At 57.8% G+C, this 25492-nt stretch overlaps 13 protein-coding genes across 13 annotated transcripts; 9 read left to right on the plus strand and 4 right to left on the minus strand.

Moving 5' to 3' along the window:
- Positions 1–21: 21 nt before the first annotated feature.
- PSEUBRA_000101 (Short-chain dehydrogenase/reductase SDR) lies at positions 22–939 on the minus strand (the record flags this gene model as incomplete). Its single annotated transcript, XM_059464305.1, has 1 exon — positions 22–939. The coding sequence occupies one exon, from the start codon at positions 937–939 to the stop codon at positions 22–24; it is 918 nt and encodes a 305-aa protein (XP_059321026.1).
- An 805-nt stretch (positions 940–1744) lies between these two features.
- On the plus strand, positions 1745–2544 carry PSEUBRA_000102 (uncharacterized protein; the record flags this gene model as incomplete). The annotated part of the gene is made up of 3 exons (XM_016435734.1): positions 1745–1832; positions 1907–2247; positions 2329–2544. 3 exons carry the CDS (start codon positions 1745–1747, stop codon positions 2542–2544), a joined length of 645 nt encoding a protein of 214 aa, XP_016294713.1.
- Positions 2545–3248: 704 nt separating this feature from the next.
- Positions 3249–5024, plus strand: PSEUBRA_000103 (Major facilitator superfamily; the record flags this gene model as incomplete). Its single annotated transcript, XM_016435727.1, has 1 exon — positions 3249–5024. The coding sequence occupies one exon, from the start codon at positions 3249–3251 to the stop codon at positions 5022–5024; it is 1776 nt and encodes a 591-aa protein (XP_016294714.1).
- A 103-nt stretch (positions 5025–5127) lies between these two features.
- Positions 5128–5838, minus strand: PSEUBRA_000104 (ThiJ/PfpI; the record flags this gene model as incomplete). Its single annotated transcript, XM_059464306.1, has 1 exon — positions 5128–5838. One exon carries the CDS (start codon positions 5836–5838, stop codon positions 5128–5130), a length of 711 nt encoding a protein of 236 aa, XP_059321027.1.
- Positions 5839–6219: 381 nt separating this feature from the next.
- PSEUBRA_000105 (Short-chain dehydrogenase/reductase SDR) lies at positions 6220–7005 on the minus strand (the record flags this gene model as incomplete). The annotated part of the gene is made up of 1 exon (XM_059464307.1): positions 6220–7005. The coding sequence occupies one exon, from the start codon at positions 7003–7005 to the stop codon at positions 6220–6222; it is 786 nt and encodes a 261-aa protein (XP_059321028.1).
- A 1776-nt stretch (positions 7006–8781) lies between these two features.
- On the plus strand, positions 8782–9864 carry PSEUBRA_000106 (Zinc/iron permease; the record flags this gene model as incomplete). Its single annotated transcript, XM_016435726.1, has 1 exon — positions 8782–9864. One exon carries the CDS (start codon positions 8782–8784, stop codon positions 9862–9864), a length of 1083 nt encoding a protein of 360 aa, XP_016294715.1.
- Positions 9865–10301: 437 nt separating this feature from the next.
- PSEUBRA_000107 (Transcription regulator LuxR, C-terminal) lies at positions 10302–12290 on the plus strand (the record flags this gene model as incomplete). Its single annotated transcript, XM_016435723.2, has 3 exons — positions 10302–10808; positions 11608–11651; positions 11735–12290. The coding sequence occupies 3 exons, from the start codon at positions 10302–10304 to the stop codon at positions 12288–12290; spliced, it is 1107 nt and encodes a 368-aa protein (XP_016294716.2).
- Positions 12291–13008: 718 nt separating this feature from the next.
- On the plus strand, positions 13009–13689 carry PSEUBRA_000108 (Transposase IS30-like HTH domain protein; the record flags this gene model as incomplete). The annotated part of the gene is made up of 1 exon (XM_059464308.1): positions 13009–13689. One exon carries the CDS (start codon positions 13009–13011, stop codon positions 13687–13689), a length of 681 nt encoding a protein of 226 aa, XP_059321029.1.
- Positions 13690–13943: 254 nt separating this feature from the next.
- On the minus strand, positions 13944–15791 carry PSEUBRA_000109 (uncharacterized protein; the record flags this gene model as incomplete). The annotated part of the gene is made up of 1 exon (XM_059464309.1): positions 13944–15791. The coding sequence occupies one exon, from the start codon at positions 15789–15791 to the stop codon at positions 13944–13946; it is 1848 nt and encodes a 615-aa protein (XP_059321030.1).
- Positions 15792–16219: 428 nt separating this feature from the next.
- On the plus strand, positions 16220–17794 carry PSEUBRA_000110 (protein of unknown function DUF2427; the record flags this gene model as incomplete). The annotated part of the gene is made up of 1 exon (XM_016435731.2): positions 16220–17794. One exon carries the CDS (start codon positions 16220–16222, stop codon positions 17792–17794), a length of 1575 nt encoding a protein of 524 aa, XP_016294718.2.
- Positions 17795–18439: 645 nt separating this feature from the next.
- Positions 18440–20461, plus strand: PSEUBRA_000111 (Cytidyltransferase-like domain protein; the record flags this gene model as incomplete). Its single annotated transcript, XM_059464311.1, has 1 exon — positions 18440–20461. The coding sequence occupies one exon, from the start codon at positions 18440–18442 to the stop codon at positions 20459–20461; it is 2022 nt and encodes a 673-aa protein (XP_059320941.1).
- A 238-nt stretch (positions 20462–20699) lies between these two features.
- Positions 20700–21478, plus strand: PSEUBRA_000112 (Kinase phosphorylation domain protein; the record flags this gene model as incomplete). Its single annotated transcript, XM_059464312.1, has 2 exons — positions 20700–21149; positions 21326–21478. The coding sequence occupies 2 exons, from the start codon at positions 20700–20702 to the stop codon at positions 21476–21478; spliced, it is 603 nt and encodes a 200-aa protein (XP_059320942.1).
- Positions 21479–22075: 597 nt separating this feature from the next.
- PSEUBRA_000113 (DNA-repair protein, UmuC-like protein) lies at positions 22076–24661 on the plus strand (the record flags this gene model as incomplete). The annotated part of the gene is made up of 1 exon (XM_059464313.1): positions 22076–24661. One exon carries the CDS (start codon positions 22076–22078, stop codon positions 24659–24661), a length of 2586 nt encoding a protein of 861 aa, XP_059320943.1.
- Positions 24662–25492: the final 831 nt, after the last annotated feature.

A 25492-nucleotide genomic window follows, 5' to 3' on the forward strand; every position in this document is an offset into this window, starting at 1 on the left:
CCCCAGTTGTTGCGAATGTGTCTAGTACGACTTTCCAGGGACGACGGGCAGACTGGCCTGGAGGCCACCGTCGACGGGCAGGGCGACGCCGTTGACATACGTCGCCTCGTCGGACGCCAAAAACGTCACGGCGTTGGCGATCTCTGCAGCGACGCCGTACCTCGCCGTCGGGTTCAGTTGACCGATCTTGCCCGCGGTGCCTCGCTCCCTCGCCATCTCGAACGTGGGCAGTGTCATGCCGGTTTCGATGAGACCGGGACAGACGGCGTTAGCTCGGATGTTGGTCCTCGAGAGCTGCCATGCGGTGGTCTGGGCGAGACTGATGACGGCTGCCTTGGAGGCCGAGTAGTCGACGCTACCCGCACCAGAGCGGATACCGGCGACGGAGGCGGTCATGATGATCGAACCGGAAGGCTCGGGTTTGTGCGTCGGGTGCGTCTTGCGCATGGCCTCCGAGGCGTGCTTGCAGGCCAGGAAGCACGAGGTGACGTTGATGTGGTGCGTCGTCTCGAGGTCTTCCACGTCGGTAGCGTGGATTGGGGCGCCGGTAGCACGGGCCGCATTGGCGAAAAAGATGTCGAGGTGACCTTCGTCCTTGATGGCCTGGTCGATGATCGAGGTGACCGAAGCTTCGTCCGCCGCATCAGAGGCGATGCCCGTGACCTTGACATCCGGGTACTTCTTGGTGATGGCATCCTTGAGCGAAGGCAGGTTCTCATCGTCAATGTCACACACGTAGAGGTGCTTGACGCCCTCGTGAGCGAACTGCATCGCCGTGGCGCGACCAATGCCCGTGAGACTGCCACAGCCAGTGATGATGGCCACTTTGCCAGCAAGACGGCCCGAACGAGGACGCTTGTCGAGATGGTTGCGGATGCGATCGAGGCGCTGCAGCGTCACCTCGTAGGCTGCCTTTTGCTGCTCTTTGGATTGAGACATATTTGCTGGAATGAACGCTTGAGAGATGTGTGGGATGAGATGAGAAGAAGGTGGGAAGAGGTCGAACCCTGACTTTGTATGCGGGGTATGCGCCTGAAAGAACTCGCGGTTGACCGGAAAGTGGGTTCGGGTCAAACAGATGCCGGATGCCATTTTTACGGGAATGTTACGCCGCGTACCGAGATGGCGGAAACATCGGATTCCGGTATCAGCGCACAGGCAAAGCGGAGGCTGGCCCGGGCGCAGCGGCATGCTTCAGGGTCCATTTGAGTCTGCAGCTGCCACCGCACATCCGGATAGACACCTGACGTATGGACTCTGAGCTTGTCAGCAAGCTGCCAAGTGGAGAGTACTGCGTACAGATGAGAGGGTCGGATGAGGCTCAGCTGAAGACGAGACGTAGGCGATCAACAAGGTCACGGCCGTCTGCGAGCCGAAAGCGGTCAGAGATAAAGGTTGATGGGCTGATAGCTGGCTCAGGGTCCAGACGAGCGTTCCGAGGATCCGATGGCCAAACGCTATGTACCTGTGCGAGTCTCTCGATACATCAATACTCCGCCCTGTCCGCATCGTCCCTTTCCCTATCTCGACCTGGACAGTACCTCTCTTCTGCACCATCATCCGCACCTCTCTGTCGCACGCCTTACCCTGCCATCCGCCCACCAACATATACATCGCTTGAATCGAAAGTTGTGGCTTGTCCTCATCCCGACACCTGTCAATCAGACCCAGTCTCCTCGTCTTGATCACAACACGAACCTCATTTTGAGGATCACAGCATTCATCGACTGCTTCGATTGCCACCATGTCGCAGTCGAACGTTCACGTCGTCTCGCATCCATTGATCTCGCATCACTTGGCGAACCTGCGCCTGGCAGATACATCACCCAAGGGTAAGTCTGTCTTGAACATGTTCCTGGCCGGGTCTAGCCTTACTGACACATCTCCTCTGCTTCTATCTGCAAAGAATTCCGCTCACTGGTCAGGAACATCTCCACCGTCCTCTGCATCGAAGCCTCCCGCACGCTCTCGGTCAAGCAGGTGCAAGGTCAAGGTCCGCTAGCCACGTTCCAAGGCGAGCAGCTTTCGGATCGCATTGGCCTCGTGCCCATTCTTCGTGCCGGTCTGGGCATGACTGAAGCCTGCCTTGACCTGCTGCCCGAAAACACATCCGTGCTGCACATTGGTCTGTTCAGGGAAAAGGTGTCGCTACAACCCGTCGAGTACTACAACAAGCTTCCCGTCACGCCCACCGTCGATCAGGTGCTCATTCTCGATCCCCTCATTGCGACCGGTGGCACTGCTGTGGTAAGTATAGCCTCTTCTACTTCTGCACTCATGAGATCTGCGATGCTGATGCTCTCTAACTTTTCTGAACTGAACGCACAGGCGTGTATCCAAATGATCCTCGACTGGGGCGTGCCCGTGGAGAAGATCAAATTCCTGTGCGTGCTGGCTTCGCAAAAGGGTCTGGAGCATGTGGTCGAGTCGGTGCCCGGGCTCGAGGTGTGGGTGGGCCACGTGGATCCGCAGCTGAGCGACAAGGGTCTCATCCTGCCTGGCTTGGGCGACACGGGTGACCGCCTGTTCGACACTAGGACCTAGGCTTCCTTCGAATCGATTCTCCTCCAATGCAAGCTGACGTCAAGACCAGAGCTGAGCGCCCTCGCGTGTCTTCTCGATGAAGAGTGATGAGCGTTTGAACGAGAGGATGGCCGAAGCCCTTGTGTGATGGTGGTAAAATGATTGAAACCGTGACGTTCTGCCAATGTAACACCTCAAACGAGACCTTCGCCGCACCGGCAAACTCGCCGTCAAGGAGAATTAGCGTCGCACAAAGGGAAAAAGTCTCCGACTCCGCTACACTTGACGGTTTGCTCGTATAGACTCGAAAGCTTGTGCTTGTTCGCCGGTCGACTTGGCATGCCACGCCTGAAGCGCCCTATCTCTGCGGGTCGACGTGATCGCACTCGTGAAACAGGCCCTCTGACGCAGAAGGCAGGCAGAAGTCACCGCGAAACAAGTGGCGAGCAGGGCGAAGTTTTCAAGAGGTCCTCGCTTAAACTTTTCACTCTGCCCGGCAATTTGAAATGAGAAGAACAGCGGACTTCGCTTGGTGAGTGAAGCTGCAGAGCTTGCTCAACATCAGCGCCAGCTTGATCCCCAGCTCACGCGAGGGTCGAACTCGGCTGTGTGTAACGTCGGTTGCCGACTTTTTCCCCACATCTTTCGTTGAGGAAGCAAAGAACTTCGCTCGTTGTCCGTCCCTTCTTCCCCGCCCACCACCATCTCAACCAGATACTTTCAGCATGAGGTCGATCTTCTCGCGCAACCGCGCGTCAACAACCTCCCCGGGCAACGATGTCACGCGCACCTCGCAAGAAACAGACGATGCGACGCTCACCGACTTCCACCGGATGGCGCACGAGATGGGCGTCTCGGGCGCCTACGAACGCAAGGTCGCTCTGCTCAATCGCACCATCAAGGAGGAAATCGGTTTCGGTCGCTTTCAGATCTGGCTCACCTGGCTCGCGGGCTTTGGCTGGTTCGTTGACAACATCTGGTTCCAGGCGCTCTCCATGTCGCTGCCTCAGATCAAGCTCGAGTTCTCCCCGACGCATGTTCAGTTCGCCACCCTCGCGTTGTATTTAGGGTTGCTGATCGGCGCGACCTTCTGGGGGTTTATGGCCGATGTGATTGGCAGGCGGCCAAGTTGGAACATTACGCTGTTCATCAGTGCTGTGTTCGGTATTGCCGTCGGCGGTGCGCCGAACTTTGTTGCTCTGGGAGGGTTGTTGTCGTGCCTGGGGTTGGGACTGGGCGGAAATCTGCCGGTGGACGGTGCGATGCTCATCGAGTTCATCCCAAGCACGCACCAGTGGATCCTGACGTTCCTGTCCATCTTCTGGTGCTTCGGCCAGCTGTTCGCTGCATTCATCGGATGGGCGTTCATCACCAACTACAGGTGCGAGACTGCAGATGCCTGCCCCAGGGAGTCCAACGTGGGTTGGAGGTATACCTGGTTCCTGTTGGGAGCGGTGACGTTCTTGATGTGGATTGCAAGGTTCTGGGTCTACCCCATCCCGGAGAGCCCCAAGTTCCTGATTGGCAAGGGCAGGGACGAGGAGGCGTTGGAGGTGATCAGGTTCATCGCGGCGCAGAACGGCAAGAGCACGACGCTGACGCTGGAGCAGCTCAAAGCGGCGGGCGAAGGACTGACGGTGGCGATCACCACGGTGGATGTCAACGAGAAGAAGCTCGCTCGCGAAGACGATGCCGAGGCCAAGGGTGCTTTCGCTCCACCGACGACCGAGAAGAAGCAGGACGGCACAGCAGCCACCCCGCTTGCCACATCGACGCACGACTCGGACGGCGTCCCCGCTCCCACCGCAGTCGCTACCACCTTCAAAGGCCGTTTCCTCTCCGTCTCGGATCTCACCCAGCTTCGTCGCTCTCTCCAAGAATTCGACACACACCACATCACCGCGCTCTTCTCCACGCCTCGCATGGCATGGAACACGGTCCTCATCTGCTTCCTGTGGGGTCTCATCGGGCTCGCCTACCCACTGTACAACGCCTTTATTGCGCTGTACCTCGCCAACGCCGGCGCCAACCAAGGCGAGACCACCCAAGCGGAACAGTATCGCGATCTGGTCATCATCGCGGCCTGCGGTATCCCTGGTTCTTTCGCCGCTGCTGCGCTGATCGAGCTCCCCGCCACAGGTCGTCGTGGCACCATGGCCCTTTTCACCTGCCTCACGGGTCTTTTTCTCTTCCTCTTCACCACGGCCCGCACCCCCGCGGCGGTGCTCGGGTGGAACTGCGCCACGTCTCTCACGCAGAACGCCATGTACGCCGTGCTCTACGCGATCAGCTACGAAGTCTTCCCCGCGCCGAACAGGGGGACGGGAGATGGGTTGGCGATGGCCACGCAGAGAGTGTTCGGCGTGATCGCGCCTGTGGTGGGCGCTTATGCGGGTACAACCCCCACAACGCCCATCTATGTCAGTGCGAGCTTCTTCATGGCTGCGGCGGTACTCATGTTGTTGTTGCCGTACGAGACGAGGGGTCGAGCAGCTTTGTAGAACTTGCACCCAATACGAGTACTTCATACACAGCGCTCGATGTGCACAATCAACGACGTTTCATGGGAATCATGATGATAACATCGAGAGATGTTTGCAACAATTAAGCCTTGAGAGCGGCCAAGATCTCCTTTCCGACCCCAGCAGCACTGGCCGGGTTCTGACCGGAGATGAGCAGCTTGCCACCGGTCTTGTCGACCACGACCTTTTCGCCCCAGGGCTGGGTCTTTTCGAACTTGGCGCCTCGTTCGACGAGCCTGCTCTCGACCAACCAGGGGACGGCCTTGGTGAGACCCGCCTGTTCCTCCTCCTCATTCGTAAAGCACGTGACGGTCTTACCGTTGACGAGGTAGCTTCCATCGCTCAGCTTGACATCGGTAAACACGGCGGGAGCGTGGCAGACGGCGGAGGTGGGCTTGCCTGCTTCGTAGAAACCCTTGATGAGAGCTTGGGAGGTGGAGTCGACGGGAAGGTCGAAGCACGGTCCGTGACCGCCGGGGTAGAAGATGGCGTCGTACTCGCTGACCGCCGAAGTGGGGTCGATGGAGGAGAGCGTCTTGGTGTTGGACACCCATTCTTGGGCTTCAGAGTCGTTGAGGAACTTGACACTATCCTCGTCGTTCTTGAAGGCATCGACCGAGGACTGGTCGAGCGGGGCCTTGCCACCCTTGGGCGAGGCTGCATCGAGCGTGTAGCCAGCGCCTTTGAGGATGTAGTACGGGTGCGCAATTTCGGGGAGGTAGTAGCCCGTAGGGTGGTCCGACCCAATCAGCTGGGTGTGCGAGGTGAATACTACGAGGATCTTCTTCGACATGATTGCGTTTGTGCTTTGGAGGTGAGTGATTGATGGGACGACAGCGATGCTTGGTGTGCGAAGGCGAACAAGGTGATCAAGACGGTCGCTAGGTTTATATAGCCGCAAGCCGGTCGGACAGAAAACTGAGGAAGCTTCAAAAAAAAAAAGGTCCACAGGCGTGCACGGACAATGCAGGCACTTGAGCAGTGTCAAACTTTGTTTTGCCATCCATTCCTCCACTTCCGCACTGGTGACTGAGCGCACGATGACAAGACTGTGTAGTGTGTCACTCGTTCTTCGCAGGCCGCTCTCAGCCTTGCACAGACTGTCACCGCTCGGATCGCCTTGCTCCATTCTGAAGGTGTGAACGATGCAATGGTCTACACGGCAATGCACTCTTTACTTTGGCTGATACTTGTCCGCGGCGCCATTGAACTGTTCTCGGAACGCATCGTCCCACTTCTTGACCAGCGCAATGCCACTTCCAGCGCTAATGACATCCTGATCCGCCTTGAGACCCTTGACGAGATCCTCCATGAACTCTGCGATGGTCAAAGAGCTGGTGGCACCCTTCTCCTTCTTGTTGTCGTCCGGGTTCTCCCTCTCCCTGTGCAGATCGGTTCCCACACTCGGCGGAACGATCTCGACCACCCTGACATTGGTGTTCTTGAGCTGCACGCGCTGTGCTTCGGACCAGAAGTGACAAAAGGCCTTGGTGGAATTGTACACGGGATTAATTATAGAGTACGGCACGAAACCCAGGACGGAGCTGACGTTGACGATGACGCCCAGCTTCTTGGTCTTGAGATGGTCGAGGAAGGCGGTCGCGAGATGCACCGGACCACGGATGTTGATGTCGATCTCGTTGTCCACCTTGTCGAGCGCGAGGTTTTGGACTTCCAAGGGTCGCTGTACACCGGCGTTGTTGATCAGGCAGTCCACCTCCGGGTGCTCGGACAGCACCTTTTTTGTGAACGCCGGGATGTCCTTCACGCTGCCCGTATCGAGGACGTAGTAGGGCGCGTTGGAGAGCTTCTTGGACGCTTCAGCGAGCTTCGACTCGGTCCGGCCCACGAGGATGACTTTTTTGTTGAGCGAGAGGAAGTACTCGGCCATGGCATAGCCTAGGCCGCCCGCACCGCCGGTGATGACGGCGCATTCAAAGTCGAGGATCGTGCCCACCATCTTTGCGTATGCTTTTGCTGGGTGTTGACCAGTATTTGAAGACGAAAATGCGAAGACTGCTGGTAGATGGGAAGGATGTTCCGTACGTCGCTGTCATCAGGTTTTGGATGCGTGGTTCGATGGTGTCATCACCACGGCCTGAGAAGACGCCGAAGCAAACTTCGTGATTTGCAGCCGGCATGCGCTCAATAAGTTAAGCGGCAAAAATACACCGCCGTGCCTCCACCTTTACTAATCGGGGCCCGTAGAGCGGAAATCTCAGACGATCTCAGCCGATCTAAGTTGGCAAAGGCCTAACAACCTGCTACTAATTGTGATGAGGACCCTCGCAGTTAAGGTTCGAGATTCGCGGACCGTCGAGCGCCGAGATGGGAACCAGATTGCGCTGCGCTCCGCAGCGGTGATGCCTGGCCCGAAGAGCTTCCATGCAAGCCACTCGAATCGGCACATAGTCCTTCCGAAGAGCATCGTCTTCGACCAGTCAGAATGGTCGCATTGACTAGCAACGTCCGCACTACCCCCCCTACTGTAAGTCAGGACGCGCCTCGTATGATGGTGCCCTGCGTCGAAGGGCTGATCTACCTGCCGACATGACCGTCAGTCGAAATATCCGCATGGCGCGACCGGCGTGGTGGTCGGTTGTCGGGCTTGACCACGTTTCCACTTGGCTGCCAACGGCCAATCTGTGTAACCTGAAGGGTCCTCCCTCTCTCTATTTTTTTTAAAAGTTTCTTTTCTGAGACGGATACGGAATTCTGGATTTGGTTTTGGGTCAATATGTCTCGGACTGCGGAGTGGCCCTGATCGCCCCTCGTGGACGCTTGGACAACCACACAGCTGGACCGACCGACTGAGCAGCAAGACGCTACGAAAGACTGGAGAGAGTGGTTGTTCATCGACGGAAGCAAGGCTGAGACAAAGTTGAAGATACTGTACGAGGCGAAGGCAATTGCCATCAACTTCGGCTTTCTCGCTCGTGCATCCAAGATGTGGGCTTAGTCTGATCCGAGAGAACGGCTCCCATGAATCGAAGGGCGGAGTGACAGAAGAATGTCGCCATCTGCACACCCAAACCGACAGAACCCACGACTGCAAGGGTCGTCGATTTCAAACAAGAGGAGAAAATTCATCCTCGGCCTTTTGCCTTCTTCCTCCTCCTCCCCCCTCCCCCTTCCTCGCTATCACTCCTCCCTTCTGTGGCCCCCACCCCTTCGCTCTGGCTCGTCAAACAGCTCACTCATCGTCCCGGCGCAAACAAGATTCATCAGCCCTGGAACTGCTTCGTCTGCTACCTGATCCGCCTGCATACTTGACCGCCGCGGCTGCAGTCGTTTGCCTTCGGCTCCTTCGCTTCCTCCATCCTCCTACGGTTCATCCACATTGTCCACGCCTACCCTGCAGCAGCATCCCTCGTGCTTCCGCGACAGCGTACTGCGACCCTTCTAGTCTACCGATACGTCCACCTCGCTGACCGACGTCCCTGCTCTCACGTCTCTCGCTTCCAACTCCGTCTCGGCACAAAAAGTTTCCATCTCGTTCCTGGTCTAGCCTCCTGACTGCTTGCCCACACAACTTTTCGGCCTACTTGCTGCTCGACAAACAAGCTTCTGCTTCTGTCCTCTTCACCTTATCTTAAAGCCTCCCTTTCAGCCCCGTCCGCTCTGCAAGGATAAAAGCACCAGTCTGTTTTCAACAACTCGTCTTTGGACTGTCTCGCACCACCCTCACTCAATCCAGCCTCTCTGATCCGTCTACGCCGCCTCTCATCTCATCAAAATGGAGGCAGAAGGCCCTCAGTGCACCGGTCCCATGGACAATGGTACCGGTTCCACCGGTCTCCGCATCGGCGCCATCTTCATCATCTGGGCCACTTCCACCGCTATGACCCTCTTTCCCGTCCTCACACGTCGCGTTCCAAGGCTACACATCAACAAAGAGGCTTTCGACTTCGCCAAGTACTTCGGCTCCGGTGTCATCATTGCTACCGCCTTTATCCACCTCTTGTCACCAGCAGCAAGTGATGAGGAGCTCGGATCGCCATGCCTCAACGAAAACTTCCAGAACTACCCCTTCGCTTTCGCATTCGCCATGATCGCCATGTTTGCCGTCTTCGTCGTCGAGGTCGTAGCTTTCCGAGTCGGTAGCGAGTACGCTCAAAAGCTCGCCTACGACCCTCACGCCGGTGGGCATCATCACGCCATGGAGCACGGCGGCAACCCCAACCACACTCACATCCACAACCATGCGCCAGTCAAGACACACTCCTCGGACGATGTCGAGAATGCCGCTGTCCCTGCAGGCGCTGTCACTGCCGCCGATACCAAGATGGTGGCCGACTCGGACTCGTCTGTCGACACAAAGGTGGCTTTGAGCACGCAAGCATCCGAGATCCTCGGCGTCATGATCCTCGAGTTTGGCGTTGTCTTCCACTCGATGATCATTGGTATCACGCTCGGCACAACAACCGACTTCACCGTTCTCTTTATCGTCATCATCTTCCATCAGATGTTCGAGGGTCTTGGTCTCGGTGCTCGTCTCGCCTTCCTCCCCATCGCCAAGTCTTGGATCCCGATGCTCGGCGCCGTTCTCTATGGTCTCGTCACACCGATCGGCATTGCCATTGGCCTTGGCGCGCGCCGTACCTACAACGGCGACTCGACCACCGCTGCCCTAGTCACCGGCACGTTCGACGCCGTCTCGGCGGGTATCCTGCTCTACACGGGTACTGTCGAGCTGCTCGCACACGAGTTCATCTTCAACGACAAGATGCGAACAGCTCCCCTCCGCAAGGTCATCATCAGCATCCTCGAGATGCTCACCGGTGCCGGTATCATGGCCCTTCTCGGTCGATGGGCATGAGCGGGCCTTTTTTCCGTTCCTGCATTTCATAGACGCTCAGCCACTGTCGCCTTCTCTCTGGATACCTCTTTCATCGTCAATGCTTTATAGATCCCATCACCAAAAAGCAGGGAAGCGTCCCGCTCCCCTTTGTAATAGCATCATTCTTGAACTCTGCGCAAAGCCCGAAACTCAATGGAGCCCGTGTGATTGTACGGAAGTGTGATCTTATGAAGTGGGTACAGCGGCAAACCTTATTCTGCGGGACGCTTGCGGCCTTTGTGTGGACTTGGCGAAGTCTCTGCTGCTGGTTCGTTTGGTCCGCACTGCAAGAAGCCTGTTCCGCTCCTCCTTCCACTCTTCCACTCCATCCGCACTCGGTCCAGCAGCGCTACACATCATCATCTCACAACAGCATCAACATCCAATCACCAGAGCACCAACGCAAACCATAAAGGATGTCAACCTCCCCTCCTTCCACCCCCGGACCATCGTCCGATCCCGCTGATGCGACCGCTGTCACGACGCCCAAGAAGGCCAGCCCCAGGAAGCGGACTCCTTCTCCCAAGAAGACGCCTTCTCCCAAGAAGAACACGACGTCCGCGACTCCTGACTCTCCCGGCTCTCCCTCCTCCCGATCTCCGAAGACGTTCAATCCCGCTCTCAAGCAAGCCGCACTCGCGCTCAAGATGCGCGGCATGGCCGTCAACAAGATCGCCGACCAGATCGGTGTCAACTACAAGACTGTGTGGAACTACCTCGACCGCACCGCCAAAGCCAAAGCCAAGCTTGGTCCCAACGGCAGTCCTCCCGAGCAGATGAGCGACGCGGACAAGAAAGAAGCTGCAATCTCTCTCAAGCTCAGCGGTATGGCGGTGACCGATATCGCCACTACGCTCGACATGAACTATAAGACCGTCTGGAACTACCTCGATCGCGTGCAGAAGGCCGCCGGAGTGCCTCCCGTTCCGCAAGATCCCGAGCTCTAGAGGTTGTCCATACCGTCGCATCACGTGTCACCTTCGTTGCGCACCTCCTTTCGCATCTCGAGATCCCGCACATCAACGACAAATACCCTCCAACGCAGCTCCTTTCACTCTCGTGGCCTTCCACATGGGCCAAATCGAGAACTCAGCAACATAATCGCATCCGCATCACTTCCCGCACCTCTACCGATCTCTGGCTGCGATTGCGGGACCAAGCTTATACAGTCTCTACGACTGAGGAGCCCCCGGCCGCGCGACTCCTCCATAGCAACACTTGCACTCAGCGAATTCGCGGAGATTCCACTCCTATCCTTTGGCGACCTCGTGTTTCTTCAACGCAAAATCACCAGCGATCCTCTTCATCCGCAACAATCAGTCTATTCCAACAGCAGCAGTCGACAAAGCATTGTGCGGGAAATGCGGGTTCACCGAAAGGCGGAAGACAAACAATCGACGCCGCACGGACGATCGACATGCGTCGCATTTTTCCTCCCCGCTGAGGGGCTCAGCAGACTCGACGGCCGGCCGACCTGAAGGTATAAAGCCTTAGCCTCTCCGTCATCTTCTCGTGTCCTTCCTTCCTCCATACTTTCTCACTTCCTCCATTACCCCCTCAAGAGCTCCCATTTACGGTCTGGCCTCAAGCATCGCACATCAGCAACAAATCTTCTCCTCTGCTCTTCATTCGTCATTATCTACTCGTCAACATCGTCAAGACCTCTTCGTGGTCGTCGCGATCATCATTGACGCCATCGGTCGTCCCTCTTCGCCGTCGCAGCGCTTGGTTCTCCACCTCGACTCTGACTCGCGGACATCGGTGAGGTGAGTATCTTCAGCTCTGGCAGGAGGAGTCTTCAGCATAAGCTGACCATTTCCGCTGTCTCTGCCTCTGTGCTATCATTCAGCTTCGCCATCCGCTCACCACTCGCAACGACGTCAGCCCTCATCATCGTTGTGGTAGCCTCACTCCTTTCGGCGATCGTGGTCTGCATCGGTAGCTTCCTCTGCCTCGCTCTCAAGTCTTCCACTGCTCCTCCTCTCGAGAGCCCGGTCGATTCCGCAAACGTCAGAACTGTTCAAGTCTCTCAAGCTCAGCCTACTCCTCCCGTACTTATCCCCCGCAACTCCCTCAATCGCACCACTATGGACGAGGTCAAGCCTATCCGCAAGCGCGAGCCCAAGACCGAGCCCAAGCTCGACCCCGAGCAGGAGGCTTCCGGCTCCGTCAGTCCTCCGAGCAGTCCCACGAAGGGGCCCATTCGCAAGACCACCGACGCGGAACGACAAGTCATCATGACCATGGCCGTTGCCGGCAAGCGCCCCAAGGAGATTGCGGCCGCCCTCGACCTCAAGCCCACCACGGTGTCCAAGTTCCTCGAGCGCAGCAGGAAGAAGGCCCTCAACTCGATGGGCACTGATGTTGCCAAGCTTATCGCTCAATCGCCTCCCAAGAAGCGTTAGGACGCTGCCCAACGAGACAACCAGATCCCGCACGCGGAAGATGCGGGCACTTTCGCCTCTCCGCAGTCGGCCTTACCCGCACTCCTATCGCTGATTCCACACATCATCATCCTTACATTTTCCTCATCCTGATGCGCATTCAAGAGTCTCGTTCCCGCATCCTCCGTTCATGCTTCCGTTCTTCATTGTCCGCATTCCTGTATCACCCTCTTCAAATGTTCAAGTGTGCCCCTTTGATCACACTCCGAAATGCAAGGTGCTGTGAAGTCATTCTCCGTTGTTGACAGATCTGTGTCTTTGTGCTCAATGCATTGTGAGCAGGCGTCGACTTCATCCGCAGTAGTCACGCCCGAGCAATGCCACTGAGTCAATGACATATGTATTCTCTTTCGAGACCGAGTGGTCCGGGAGCGAGCTCGCTTCCGCACTTCGTTCCGCACAATCGAGCGCTTGACTACGCACAGCGAGAAGCTCGTAGCCTTGAACGGTACTTAAACACGACGTTCGCTCGTCCTTCTCGTTCTCTCTTCCCTCTTCTCCCCATACCGACTCACGACCCTCGACTCCACTCGGTTCCATCCCATATCCTTCCATCACACTCGCACCTCAGCTCGGCCATCCTGCACACATCGTCAGACGCTCCCAGCCGTCATCGTACAGCTTTACACAACATCTTCAATCTCTTCGTCGCCATCCCGCGCCTCATTAGCTCTTAACCATGTCGGTCGTAGCCGCACCTCCCCCGACTGTCCTCCCCTCCGAGGATGGTAGCCTCTACACTAACGGTGGCACCACCATCGGCGAGCGTGATGGCACACTCACCCCTGACGGCTACGCCTCCGACGGTACCATCGGCCCTGAGGTGATCAACCTGCTCTCGGATGACGAGGACGACATCGACGAGCTGGACGAGGAGATCCGCGACCGTAAGGTCTCTCCCGCTCCCACGGCCTTCTCCAACGCATCCTCGGTCAACTATCTCGGCGCCATCATCAAGAACGACCCATTCATCGAGCCTATCGTCGAGCGCAAGCCGCAGACCCCTCGACGTCCCGCTACCTCCCCCGTCCGTCTGACTTCCGAGCAGGAAGCTTCGATCGTCGCTCTCCGCCAAGCAGGCTGGACGATGCCTGCCATCGCGGACCACATAGGTCGATCGAAGAACACGGTCAACTCCTTCCTCCAGCGACGACAGGCCAAGATGAACGCGATCGTCGGCACTCTCCCCGGCTCTCAGGGAGTGGCCGCCCGCGCTCCTCGCGCTCCTCGTCGTCGCCCGTCTCAGCAGCAGCAGCGCATTGCGGGTGGAAGCCGGGCCGCTCGCGCTCCGCAGTTCAACTTCAAGAACGAGTTTGATGTCGACATCAAGCCCCTGACCAAGAAGGAGGAGCCGATGTAGGCGATTCCGCACGATAGCCGACGGTGACGACGGTGCCAGGGAATGTCGACATGGTTACATCCCGCACCTGTTCCGCACTTCTGCAAATGGCCTCCGAAAATATCGACGCCATCGCTCCACCCGCACTTTGCAGCGTCCTCGATGTTCCGCACACAAGACCTCCCATCCCGCACACACCTCATCCAGGCAAGAGCGATCGACACACCTCATCGTCATCAAGATCGTGATACAATACAAAGCAGCGACCATCCTCCTCACGTCGCCCACGCTGCCCTCGCTCGATCTTTGCGCCACAAGACGTGCGCTCCTCGCCTCGGACCGAGCAGATAACCTCTGTCTAGCTCAATCCGAATCGGCGTCTCCACCGCCCCGTCCCCATTCCTCCGCACTTGTACCTCTCCAAATGTCTTTCTCAACCTCCTCACGGCGCTTGGCCAAGCGAAAACTGTGATCTCCTTCAGCGTTTTCCCCATCCGCTCGTCACCTCCCGGCCAAGTCCTGAGCAAATGCAGTGCCTCGATAAACTCCTGCATGTCGCTCTCCAGCTGAAATACATCCCCGTCATCCCTCCCTCTACTAATGTCCGCTTCTGTGTTCCGATCTTCCTCCTGAACCTCTTCGTCCACATCTCCATCCTCCTCCTCATCGAACGTGGGCAGCTGTGTTGGGCTCCACGTATCCTGTCCATCCCTAAACGCACTCCCTCTTCTCCTCGTCACCAATCTCAACTCCAGCCTCTCCAACAACGGCAGTGTCACCCTCAACTCCCTCGCAGTAGCATCGTCCATTCCGAACACTAGCAACTCTAGCTCGCGCAAATCTTCGAATGTTGGCAAACTCAAGTACGGGATGGTGGTGAGCTCTGTGCAGAGTCGTGTTGGTTGGGGACCCTTTTCGAGCCGTGCGATGGTGCCCGTGTGCAGTGCGCCCATGCTGAACAGGTCTAGACTGAGCTCTTCGAGTCGCGGAGAGGCAAGTAGCATCTGTTCGATCCCAACGCTGAGCGGGCCATGGTCGGCGAGCGCAGAGGGGCAGTAGCCCGATGAGTCGAATTCCGACGAACCGATCTGCAGCTTGCGTACGAAGCGCCCGAGGGATGGATTGTGCAGTGCAAGCGTGACGCGGAATGATCGGAAGGATGAGGGCGTGTGCAACGAGACAGAGTGGTAGAGACGCGGGAGGATGAGGTTGTAATACCGGCGGGAGAGGAGGAGGATCGATGTGGGCGAGGACCGCGGTTCATGCGGTGAGAGAGACGGGCAGGCGGCGAGAAGAAGGATGTGTGATATGAGCTCCTCCGGGAGCGTGTGGAAGATCAGCGGTGCCATTGTCGTCGTCTCTGTTGGGAGGAGTTGTGGCGTTGTGCCCTGAGATGAGACTGTTGGTGAACAGAGCTGAGTATCCGAGCTGTCGTCGTTGATGCGAATGAATCGAGTTGCCCAACGAGCAAAGGTGCGAAGCCGATGCCCGACGCGCGTATCGAGCGCTTCGTACGTCAGCACGTTGACCAGGCTGCTGATCTCCGGGTACACGGGCACCTCGATTCGACGCTGCGGGTCGGTCACTGCGATCCAGTCCCTCCTCTGCGCTGCCGTTGTTGGACTTGTTTCGCCGTTCGCTTCTGCTCTTGTCGTATTCGTTGCCGTTGATATCCTCTCTAGTCGATGCGCGAAGGGTCTTAGTACCCTACTGGTCCCGCTGTTGCTCGCCGCGCTGTCCGGAAGATTGGTACCGCCAATACCGCCACCGTTCCACTGCGTGCTGGGTACGATACTCTCTCCACTCGGCCAGGTGTTGCTTCCCAGTAGCAGAAGGTTTGCGTGCAGCGCTGCTGATCGTGATGATAGCCGCGCTTGAAGGCGGGCACGAAAGCAGGTGCACAGCTGCCGAAAGGTGTTGCGCACGCAGATGTAGATGAGGCGTGACAGGGTCAGCGCCGCAACAGCGTCGAGCAACAGGTAGGACGCGGAGAAGACGAGCACGGGGAACCACATGCGTGGCAGAGAGCGGAGGGGCTTGGTGAGCCAGCTGACGAGATGCGTTGAACGAAGGGCGAGATTGATGGCGAGGTTGATGATTGGACGAGCGAGGGTTCGATCCATGCTACTTCGCGATTAGAGGTGCAGCTCTAAGCCACTGAGCAGAGAGGTCACATGCTACGGCTGAGAGTGATGAGCGCAGATGCCTGTGCGGTGGGATGGTGGAAGATCAGACGGACCCACACAAGTGTGAGCTGCAACAAGATGAAAGCCCCGCCTTGACCCTGCATACCTTCCCCGCGGTTGCCCGGATAGCTGTGCAATAAATTGCTGATATCGCGCTGTAAGATCGCCACATCACCGTGGCGTGCCGCAGGGAGAAAAATGAACGAGCCTTCGGCACGAACGAGCCGCGAATTGAACCCTTGCAGCTGAGCTGTCAAGAAGGGTCAGGTCCTTCCTCTGCTCAGCGTCGAAGCTTCTTGTCTAACACCGACAGCTCTGAGGGCCAGCCTCCCCAGTTGACGATGCGGCACCCTTCATCGGCGCCGATGATGACATCGAGTCTAATGTCGAGGAAAGCGCTGCTGGCGAGCGGTGCGGTGCTCGCCATGCTCTCCTCGGTTCAAGCCCACGAGCATCACCAACACGGACCGGCGGACACCTCAGTACCCATCGATAGCATTCTCTGGATCCACATTGCCATTCAGACATTCGCCTGGTTTGCTCTGTTCCCACTTGCCATGGTGCTTGGCATGGTGCGACATCGACTTCACGTGCCCGTGGCCACCACCTCGCTCGCCCTCACCGTCGGCGGCTACTTTCTCGGTCACGGCCACGGCGGCCGCTCCTTTCCGCATACCGCGCACGGCACCATGGCCTCGCTCCTCGTCTTTTACCTCGCAGCACAGACCGCGCTCGGTGTATATCTCAAGCTTCATCTGCCGGAGAAACGGCTTCGCCCCAAACTCGTCCTCATCCACGGCATCCTCGGCAAGAGCTTCCCCATCGTCGGCTGGGTCCAGATGGTGTTTGGCGTGTCCACCCTCCAATCATGGTGCTTTGGCGGACATCTCGGTCAGTGTCTAGCGCACTACATCATGGGCTCGGCCTTCCAAGCATACGCGGCGATTCTGGTGATCATGATGAAGGCAGGGGGCGATTGGCTGTCTCGCCGCGGTCAGAGTCAAGAATGGTTCGACTCGTGGGTCATCATGCTATGGGGGATTGTCAACACCTTTACGGAGCATCACGGAGGGCCGTGGACGCACAAGGATCTGCAACATACCCTCATGGGTGTGCTGTGGTGGGCAGGCGGTGCGGTGGGCATCTGGCTCAGCCGCGGTGGGCGACGAAACGTTTTCCCAGCCATCATCATCGCGCTAACGGGCTGGGCGATGAGCGCGCACTCGCAAGAGTTGATGATCTCGACGATGGTGCATTCGCTGTTTGGATACGCGCTCATGGGTGCGGGCATCGCGCGAATGATCGAGGTTTGCTTTGTTCTGCAGGATCGACCCACGGGTAGCACCGCTGAATCCCCCGATGCAGCAGTGGCCAGCAACGAAGCGGTCAACGGCAGCTGGTACCCCATACGAGCGTTTCAGTATCTGCCGCCGTATCTGCTGGTCGCGTCAGGAGTGCTGTTTATGTCAGCGACGGACGAGGAGCTGCGTTGGGCAGACGCACGAGGCGTCGACCACGCCACCTGGGGTTTGATCGATTTCAGCGCTTCCATGCTCATGTTCTTCTGGATCAACGTGTTGGTCGACCTGTATGTGGGGTATGGCGGCCGATACGGTGCTGCGAAAAGGAATGCAGCTCTGGCAAGAGGCGGCGATGGGGAAGCTCAGGCAAGCAGCGCGCTGTACGCACGTCTCAGTCTGGGAAACGGCCACGAGGGTGCGAGACAGAAAGGCGAGACCATAGCTCTCCGCTCGACAGAGCAGTCTCATGCGCTGAAGGAAGCCGGTGTCAAGCGAGTGTCAGACGAGCTGGAGCCGAGCCATGTGTTGTTTGACGAGGAGGATGAAGATTCCTTTGTGGAGAAGGAGCGGGATGACTATGAGAGCAGCGGCAGCGGCAGTGGCAGCGGAAGCGCTCAACGTAGTCGTGTTCGCAATTGACTTGCACCAATTGGAACAATCTATGGCATTCCTCTAACACCAGCACGCTGACCGCCGGCAATCCGTGATCTGACTATGATGGCCAAGTAGCAGCATGGTCAGATCGGGCGCAGGTGGCATATCGGGAGCTCAGAGGGCATCGGTTTCGCACGGACGTCAGCTCTAAATTTGTGAGAGCCACAACGTCACTTTTTTGGAAAAAGACACGAGAGAGAAAAAGCGAGGAACCGCTTCGAGTCGAGTCGCGGGCGTGAGGGAGGCAGCCAATTGAAAGCTGCTCACTCAGACATCACGCACGTTGCCAAAGCATAGAGCGTGGAGGAGCTCCCAGTGCCTATCGTCGACTCGATAGCATATCGCTCTTCATCTTTGCTTCCCACACCACTGACTGGACAGCGAATCAACGTCAAATCGCTTCCTCCAACCCGAGTCAAAACGCAACTTGATCGCGGTACATACGTCGAGCTCTTCTGCAACTCGCCCGCCAGGACCGTTACATCGCATTCGAAGCCTCTTCTTCGTAGGATAGAAGCCTCTATCAGCTTGTCAAAGGCGCTCTTGAACGTAGCGCTTCGGAGCTGTCTTTAAGCCAGGCAGGCTCTACATATTCGAATCTTTACATCAACGTCCATCAGCACATCGAGAATGTCCGACACCGGCAGCGGTAGCAGTGCCGCCAACGTGGCTCCACCAGTCACGTCGGCAACAAGGGCACAGCAACATCCTCCGCATCACCACCATCATCACCACCATCACGCTCATCATATCGCCGATCCTGCACGACGCAAGAAGAAGCATTTGCCCGCGCAGCTCGCTCAGCTCCAGCTCGAGAATGAGGACGATGATGCCAACAACTTTATCTCCTCTTCGCGAGACGCTTCCGAGGAGGACAATGACGACCAAGAAGAGACTTTTGACGACAATGCATCCATCGCATCGCTCCGCCGTCATCAGCCGGACGCTAGCACCACTTCGCTGTCCAACGTGCCAATCTCTTCGTCGCTCTCCTCCATCCCGCCCAATGACAGAGACCAGGCATTGATTGACTCTGCAGCACTGCATCAGCCTTCCAAGCTGCAGCATCAGCTCAAACCCAACACTGTGAACGACGACAGGACGCCTGCTAGCACAAGTCCACCGCGAGTGGCAGCGGCGACCTCCAGTGCTCCTCTGGCAGGCGGCGCTAGAGGCGGTCAGTCGCACGTATCACACGGCTTTGTGTCTCCCTCTGCGGGCCAGCAGCCGTTCTCGACAGCATCGGATCGCAGGAAGGAAGTTTCTTCCGATGATGACGATCGATACATCCGTCCATCCGTGGGCGCTACTCTCGCCAATGCCAGCGTAGCACTGTCGAGCAGCTCGTCTGCTGAGCTTTTACCCAAGGTTGTGGCTGCACAGAGGCAAGCAGGTACAGCAGAAGGGCAGGCGTCCAAATCGGGCAAGCCTTCTGCAGGAGCCAACCTCAACCTCGGCGCTCTGCCGCCTCCCACTGGTGGTCCTGCCGGTGCGGCAACCGCCAAGCCCCAGGCGAGCGCCGCCGATCCCTTCTCGTCCTCGGGCGCATCAGGCATCGCAACAGCCCTCACTGGCGGTACCGCCGCCGCTTCCACACCCAAAGCGCAACAGGCGAGTGACAATGCACCCGTGGCGGATCCTATTGGAGTGCCACAAGCTGCTTCGAAGCGCAAGGTCTCCTCTTCGCACCATGCCGCTCACGCATCAGCACGTCGGGCCGAGCTCAAGGACGGTGCCGGCGATGAAGGCGGCAACAACACGGATGGCGGCAACGACGGCGACGTCGAGTACGCTGCTCGCACGCCCATCTCTGCTCAAATTGCTGCAGGTTCGTCCAACCTGGCGCCGTCGCAACGCGAATTGCCCGCACGATCAGCCCACGCATCGAGCGCGCCTGTCAGCAAGAGCACTGCGCCCAAGCAGGCTTCTTCGCGCTCCTACATCCAGACCATGGGGACTCGACACGCCGACTGCCACCCCGACGGCGACAACGTGGATGAAGGCGGTTTCCAACCATCCTCGATCCCCACCGCCGAAGAGATCCAGCACTGGGTTTCGGAAGCCATTTTCAACCCAGACCCACGACGGGACTACGCCATCAACCCGCCACCCAAGCGCTACGACGCCGAAGGACGCGAGCGTCCCACCCGCATCTACGCCGACGGTGTCTACGACCTGTTCCACTACGCGCACGCCCTCCAATTGCGCCAGGCAAAGCTGTCGTTCCCTTCCGTGCACCTCATCGTCGGGGTCGTAAGCAGTCATTCGTGCGGCAAGCACAAGAACAAACCGGTGCTCACAAGTCAAGAACGCTACGAGTGCGTACGCAATTGTCGTTGGGTGGACGAGGTGCTGGAGGACGCACCGTGGGTGGTCGACCAGAAGCTCATCGACACGCTCGAGATTGATTACATCGCACACGATGACCTGCCCTACGGAGGTGTCGGCATGGACGATATCTATGCGTTTGTCAAGAGACAGGGGCGGTTCTTGCCGACGAGGAGGACGGACGGGGTGAGCACGAGCGAGTTGTTGGGTCGAATCGTCGAGGTGTACCGCGAGGGTGATCTGGATGGAAAGCTGGTCAAGATCGGACTGGACGAGCTGACGAGCGATCACGAGACGCCGACGATGAAGAAGCATGACAAGTGAGGGAGGGCGTGCGAGACTGGGGAAGAGCAAATGAAAGATATCTACTTGATATCGACTTCGTGTGTCTGTGTGAGTGAGTGGGAGGGCGAAGCGCCAAGAGATGGTGTCCGAGACCCGCGTGGGTGGGCCAAATTTCGCTGAGTGGAGGCATAACCGCCAAAACCGCCCCTTCCTTCTCTTCTCTCCTCTCATCATCACATCTATCAAGACCAGAGTAACATCCCCAACCTGCCGCACGATGTACCATCCGACGCGCGGTGGCGCACGAGGAGGAGCGGCCGAGTTCAGCTGGGACAAGGTCAAAGAGTCCAAAGACCGCGAATTCTACCTCGGCAACTCGGTCGCAGCGCCCACCGGTCGCTGGCAGGACGGACGCGACATCAACTGGTACAACAAGGACGCTTCTTCGTCGAACGCAGCCGATGAGAGGCGCGAGGAGCTGCGGAAGATCAAAGAGGCGGAGATGGCTGCGTTGTACGCCAAGCTGGGCAAGGCTCCTCCCACAGGGGGTGCGGGGGCGGAGGTGAGGGTCGGCGAGCGGCTGGCAAGCGGATCCGGTGGTGTCGGGAGGAGCGGAGGGACGGGAGCAAATACGGAGGTGATGAAGGATGGCAAGCGCTGGGGGAAGCAGGGGGAAGAGGTTTCCGAGGCGGACAAGAAGCTTGCGAGGAAGTTCGCTAGGGATGAGGTGAGGAGACGACGTGCTGCTGCCGGTGAAGCTGATTTGACGGAAGAGGGAAAGAAGAGCCGGAGGGAGGACGAGTCGGACCAGGACAGAGACCGCCGACATAGACATCACCACTCGAGCCGACACAGGGGTGACGATGGAGACGATCGACATCGTCACCGCTCACATCGACACAGAGACCACGACCCCGAGGACAGACGCCATCGCGAACACAGACACAGACGCAGCAGCCGAAGCAGGAGCAGGTCGCCAGAGACATCGAGCCGACACCGTCGACGAGAGGACGAAGACGACAGACGCAGATCAAAGGTCTCGCCCTCAAGGAATGATGGAAGAAGAGAAGATGAGAATCCGAGACATGCGGCAGATACTTCTGAGCGTCATCCACATCGGGATGATCACTCGTCCAGGCATCGATCCCGACGGGACTGAAGACACGTTGATCGGAACAGTCAGGAAGCGCATTGTACAGAGCACGTCTCGGATGCAGACACTCAATCATCTGCGCATTTGCATCGCTCAATGAGGAGCTCGAGACACTTTTCGCCTCCGTGATGAGGGTCGGTGAAAGTCTCGTTGAGGAAGCGTTGTGGACCCTGCCTCCAGTGTGGACGGTCGCGTAAAGTTGATGGCGGCAAACGCGCTGAGTTCAGAAGACGCGCTCTGCAACCTCAACTTTTTTCGGCTCGGTGTTGCTTTTCTGAACTCAGCCTCCACCAGAGACCCTGACACCGTCGAGCTTGGTCTTGCGAGGACGAAGACCTAACTTCTTCGGGGACCCTCACCATCAGCACACCACCTGACAAGCGTTACAGACGTCTGACCAGGGTAGCCGTACCTCACACCGCTCCATCATGGCGTCGTAGCGCTCGCCGCATGCATTGCTCCATCTTCACAGCACCATAGATGCGCCACCCTCGCACAAGATGACCTCTCCCAAGAAGGCCGCGCGTCGGTACGATGCTCTGTCTTCCAATGGGTCCGGCATCTTCGCCAATACATCAGTCGCAAGCTCGTCAGCATCGCCATTCTCGGATGCAGCGGTCACATCTGATATCGCAGACGTCAAGGAGCACCTCCTCCCCGATCTTCCAGCCATCGATGACCGCAGCAGCTTGGTAGACAAAGCACCCTCGTTGAAGTCGCCGGAACCGACACATGTGCCCGTACCCTCTCATACGAATCTCGAATCGGCGGTACACAGCTCCGGTCCGCCACCGTGGCCAACCATCACCTACAGGCACCTCCTCTCTGCAGGCACTCTCAACCCAACCAATCCTCTCCGCGTCGTCGCACATTGCGATGTCGACGCCGCCTATGCTCAATTTGAAGCATCTCGACTAGGACTTGACGCCACAGTCGTTCCAATAGCCGTACAACAATGGCAAGGTCTCATCGCGGTCAACTACCCAGCTCGCGACGCGGGCGTGTCCCGCTTCGAGAGCATCCCAGAAGCGCTCAAGAAATGCCCCGATTTGCACCTCGTCCACGTCGCAACCTACGCACACGGCATCAACAGGGCCGAGTACCATGACGATCCCAAGCCTGAAACCCACAAAGTCAGTCTGGACCCGTATCGAAGGGAAAGCACCAAGATTCTGACTATCTTCAAAAAGACGTGCCCACTCGGAGCGGTGGAGAAGGCGAGCATCGACGAGTCGTACTTCGACCTCACGATTGAAGTGCGGAAGCTCATGATTGAACGCTTTCCGCATCTGGCGCACCCCCCACCAGATGATGCTGTCACAGGGGCGAAGGGCATGGACCAACCATTGCCGCCTCCACCGAGGCTAGGTCTAAAACAGTGGAAGCAGCTTGGGTATGTCGTACCCAAGTCGGGTGATGTCGGCAAGGCTACTGGCATCGGGCGTCCTGAGAAGGCGGTAGCGAAGGGTGCATTGCTCGTGGATGCACCTATTGGAGCTGGCATTGTTTCCGCTCCTTTACCAGAATTGCCGAACGACTACCCGAGGTTGGACGCAGGGAGCAACACCGAGACGACCGGCGAAGTGAAGGACGACAAGTCCAAAGACAAGCAAGCTCCACCATCGTGGGGCTCTGACCAGGACCGGCTCACAGACCCATCCTCCAGTCAGCCTGGTGATCTCGATTCGGAAGCCGCACTGTGGGACCGCATCGAGTACGGCGAGACAACCTGGACCGACGTCGCTCTAGCTCTGGGTGCCGAGCTCATGAATCGCGTCCGACAAAATGTGCTTGACGAGCTCGGATACACCACCTCCGCCGGCATCGGCTCCAACAAGACGCTCTCCAAGCTCTGCTCGTCTTGGCGCAAGCCTAACGGTCAGACCATCATGCGTCCTTGCTCGGTGGCCAACTTCTTTTCGTCCCTGCCGTTCCAAAAGATCCGCTTTCTCGGCGGCAAGCTGGGAACAGCGATGGGAGTTGAGTGGAACTCTGCCACCGTGTCCGATCTCTGGGAGGTCGGGCTGGACGAGATGCAAGCTAAATTCGGCGAAGAAGCGAGATGGGTGTACAACGTCCTTCGCGGGATCGACTACAGCGAGGTGCGGGAACGAGTCAATAACCAGACTATGCTGGCCAGCAAGTCCGTCCGACCGGCCATCACCAAGCCTGAAGAGGCGATGCACTGGCTCAACATCCTCGCGACGGAGCTGGCTATCAGACTGCGAGAGGCGAGAGAAGAAAGGATCAACCTGTGGCCCAAGACACTCGTACTGAGGTACATCCGGGCTGGATCTGTACCGCGCAGTCGACAGACAGCATTCCCATTCTCAAATCCCAACAGCCAGGATGAGCTGGCCAAGGTGATTCTCAAGAAGGGTCAGAAGCTGTGGGAGGAGAGCCTGGGCGACGCGTTGGGCTTGGGACTGGGATCGTCCGGATTTGGAGAGGCAAAGGTGTTGACAATCGCTCTCGGCTTTGGAGGTCTGGCAGAGGGCGAAGTGGGTCAGCGTGGGATCGCAGGCTTTCTCGGTGCAACGAATGCGGCATCGATATCGCCGTTCTCCTCATCAGCAACAACAGCGGGAACGACAAGGCCGGCAGCAGAAGCTGGAGTCGAGGAACAGCCCTCGCCAAAGAAGAAGAAGAAGCGCAATCGACTTGATGCCATGTTTGAAACGCAAAGCAGGCAACAACAGTCGCAAGCAACACCAAGGCAGGAAGACCGTCTGTCCATCGAGAGCGAGGACACTCGAGAGCAAGAGACACCTACTCTGCCACAAGACGAAGGAACGAATGGCGACGAGAAGCAAGCGGGATCGGGAGAAGGGCATCGGGAGGAGGAGCCAGAATGGCGTTGTCCCGAATGCTCGCAGCTCTTCAAAGCGCCATCCGACTCGCCATGGTTCGAAAAGCCGTATCTGGTCGAAAAGTTGAAAGACGAGCATCAGGATTGGCACTTTGCCGTGTCACTATCGCAAGCACCAGCGGCGCCCTCTACGGCATCGTCGGCATCGCAAGCCCCCTCCACAGCCAACACGAGCAAAAAGAAGCGAGCGTTGGACAAGTTCTTTGCGCGACGCTAGGTCAACCCAGCAGAATGGTATGATCTCGACACCACCTCTCTTCATTTGGGGGTTGCACCCTGCTTTTTGTTTTCTCAGTCTTCTTAAGAACAAAATCGCGTGGCCCCTTTACGCGAAGGACATTTGCAACTCCGCGCGCGCCCTTGAACGCGTTCACCTCAAAGGGGTTTCGCTTCTTCTCTTTCACGCCATCGTGCCGTGGCAAACCCACTATATGCAATGCATGACCTTGCAAACAGACCGCCGTTTGCCATGACGATCATTGGCGCTCGCTCGCTTACCCACACGTCGAGCCGAGGGTAGATGATTGGGATCGACGAGATCGCCCCTGCCTTGCGGTGATTTGTGAGCCCTCGGTTGGGCCCCTGTTTTTTTCATGCCGTTGGTGACAGACTCGTTCTTCGTCAAATGGAATGGCGTGAGCAGCGATGCTAGCTCGACATCGACCGTCTCGCTTCGTCGTCGCTTCGCGCTCGGCACAAAGGTCATCGGGACAACTCACTGTTCGTCCAGCATCGAGACGTACGTTTGTTCTCATGCGAGCTTCACTTTCTGATCTCTCGATGGCGTCGCCAAGTCCTCGCGGGTTGTAATGCGACCGGCATTGCAGTCAGGGGTTGGCGAGCCCGCGGAGTCGCATGGCAAGGCTTGCAGGAAATGAGGATGGCGGTGCTTCGATGCTAGCATCGGCGAGGGACTAGCTTGATCCTCCTATTGCTAGTGTCGCCGGGTCAAAGCCTCCAAGCCAAGGAAAGGCCAAGCTACGCCCGCGTACAGACAGAGGCTGTATCGCCACCTGGTGGCGCTTGCATGCTATAGATGCCAGGAGTT

Source organism: Kalmanozyma brasiliensis (genome assembly GCF_000497045.1).
Source record: "Kalmanozyma brasiliensis GHG001 unplaced genomic scaffold PSEUBRA_SCAF1, whole genome shotgun sequence".
Classification (NCBI taxonomy): domain Eukaryota; kingdom Fungi; phylum Basidiomycota; class Ustilaginomycetes; order Ustilaginales; genus Kalmanozyma; species Kalmanozyma brasiliensis.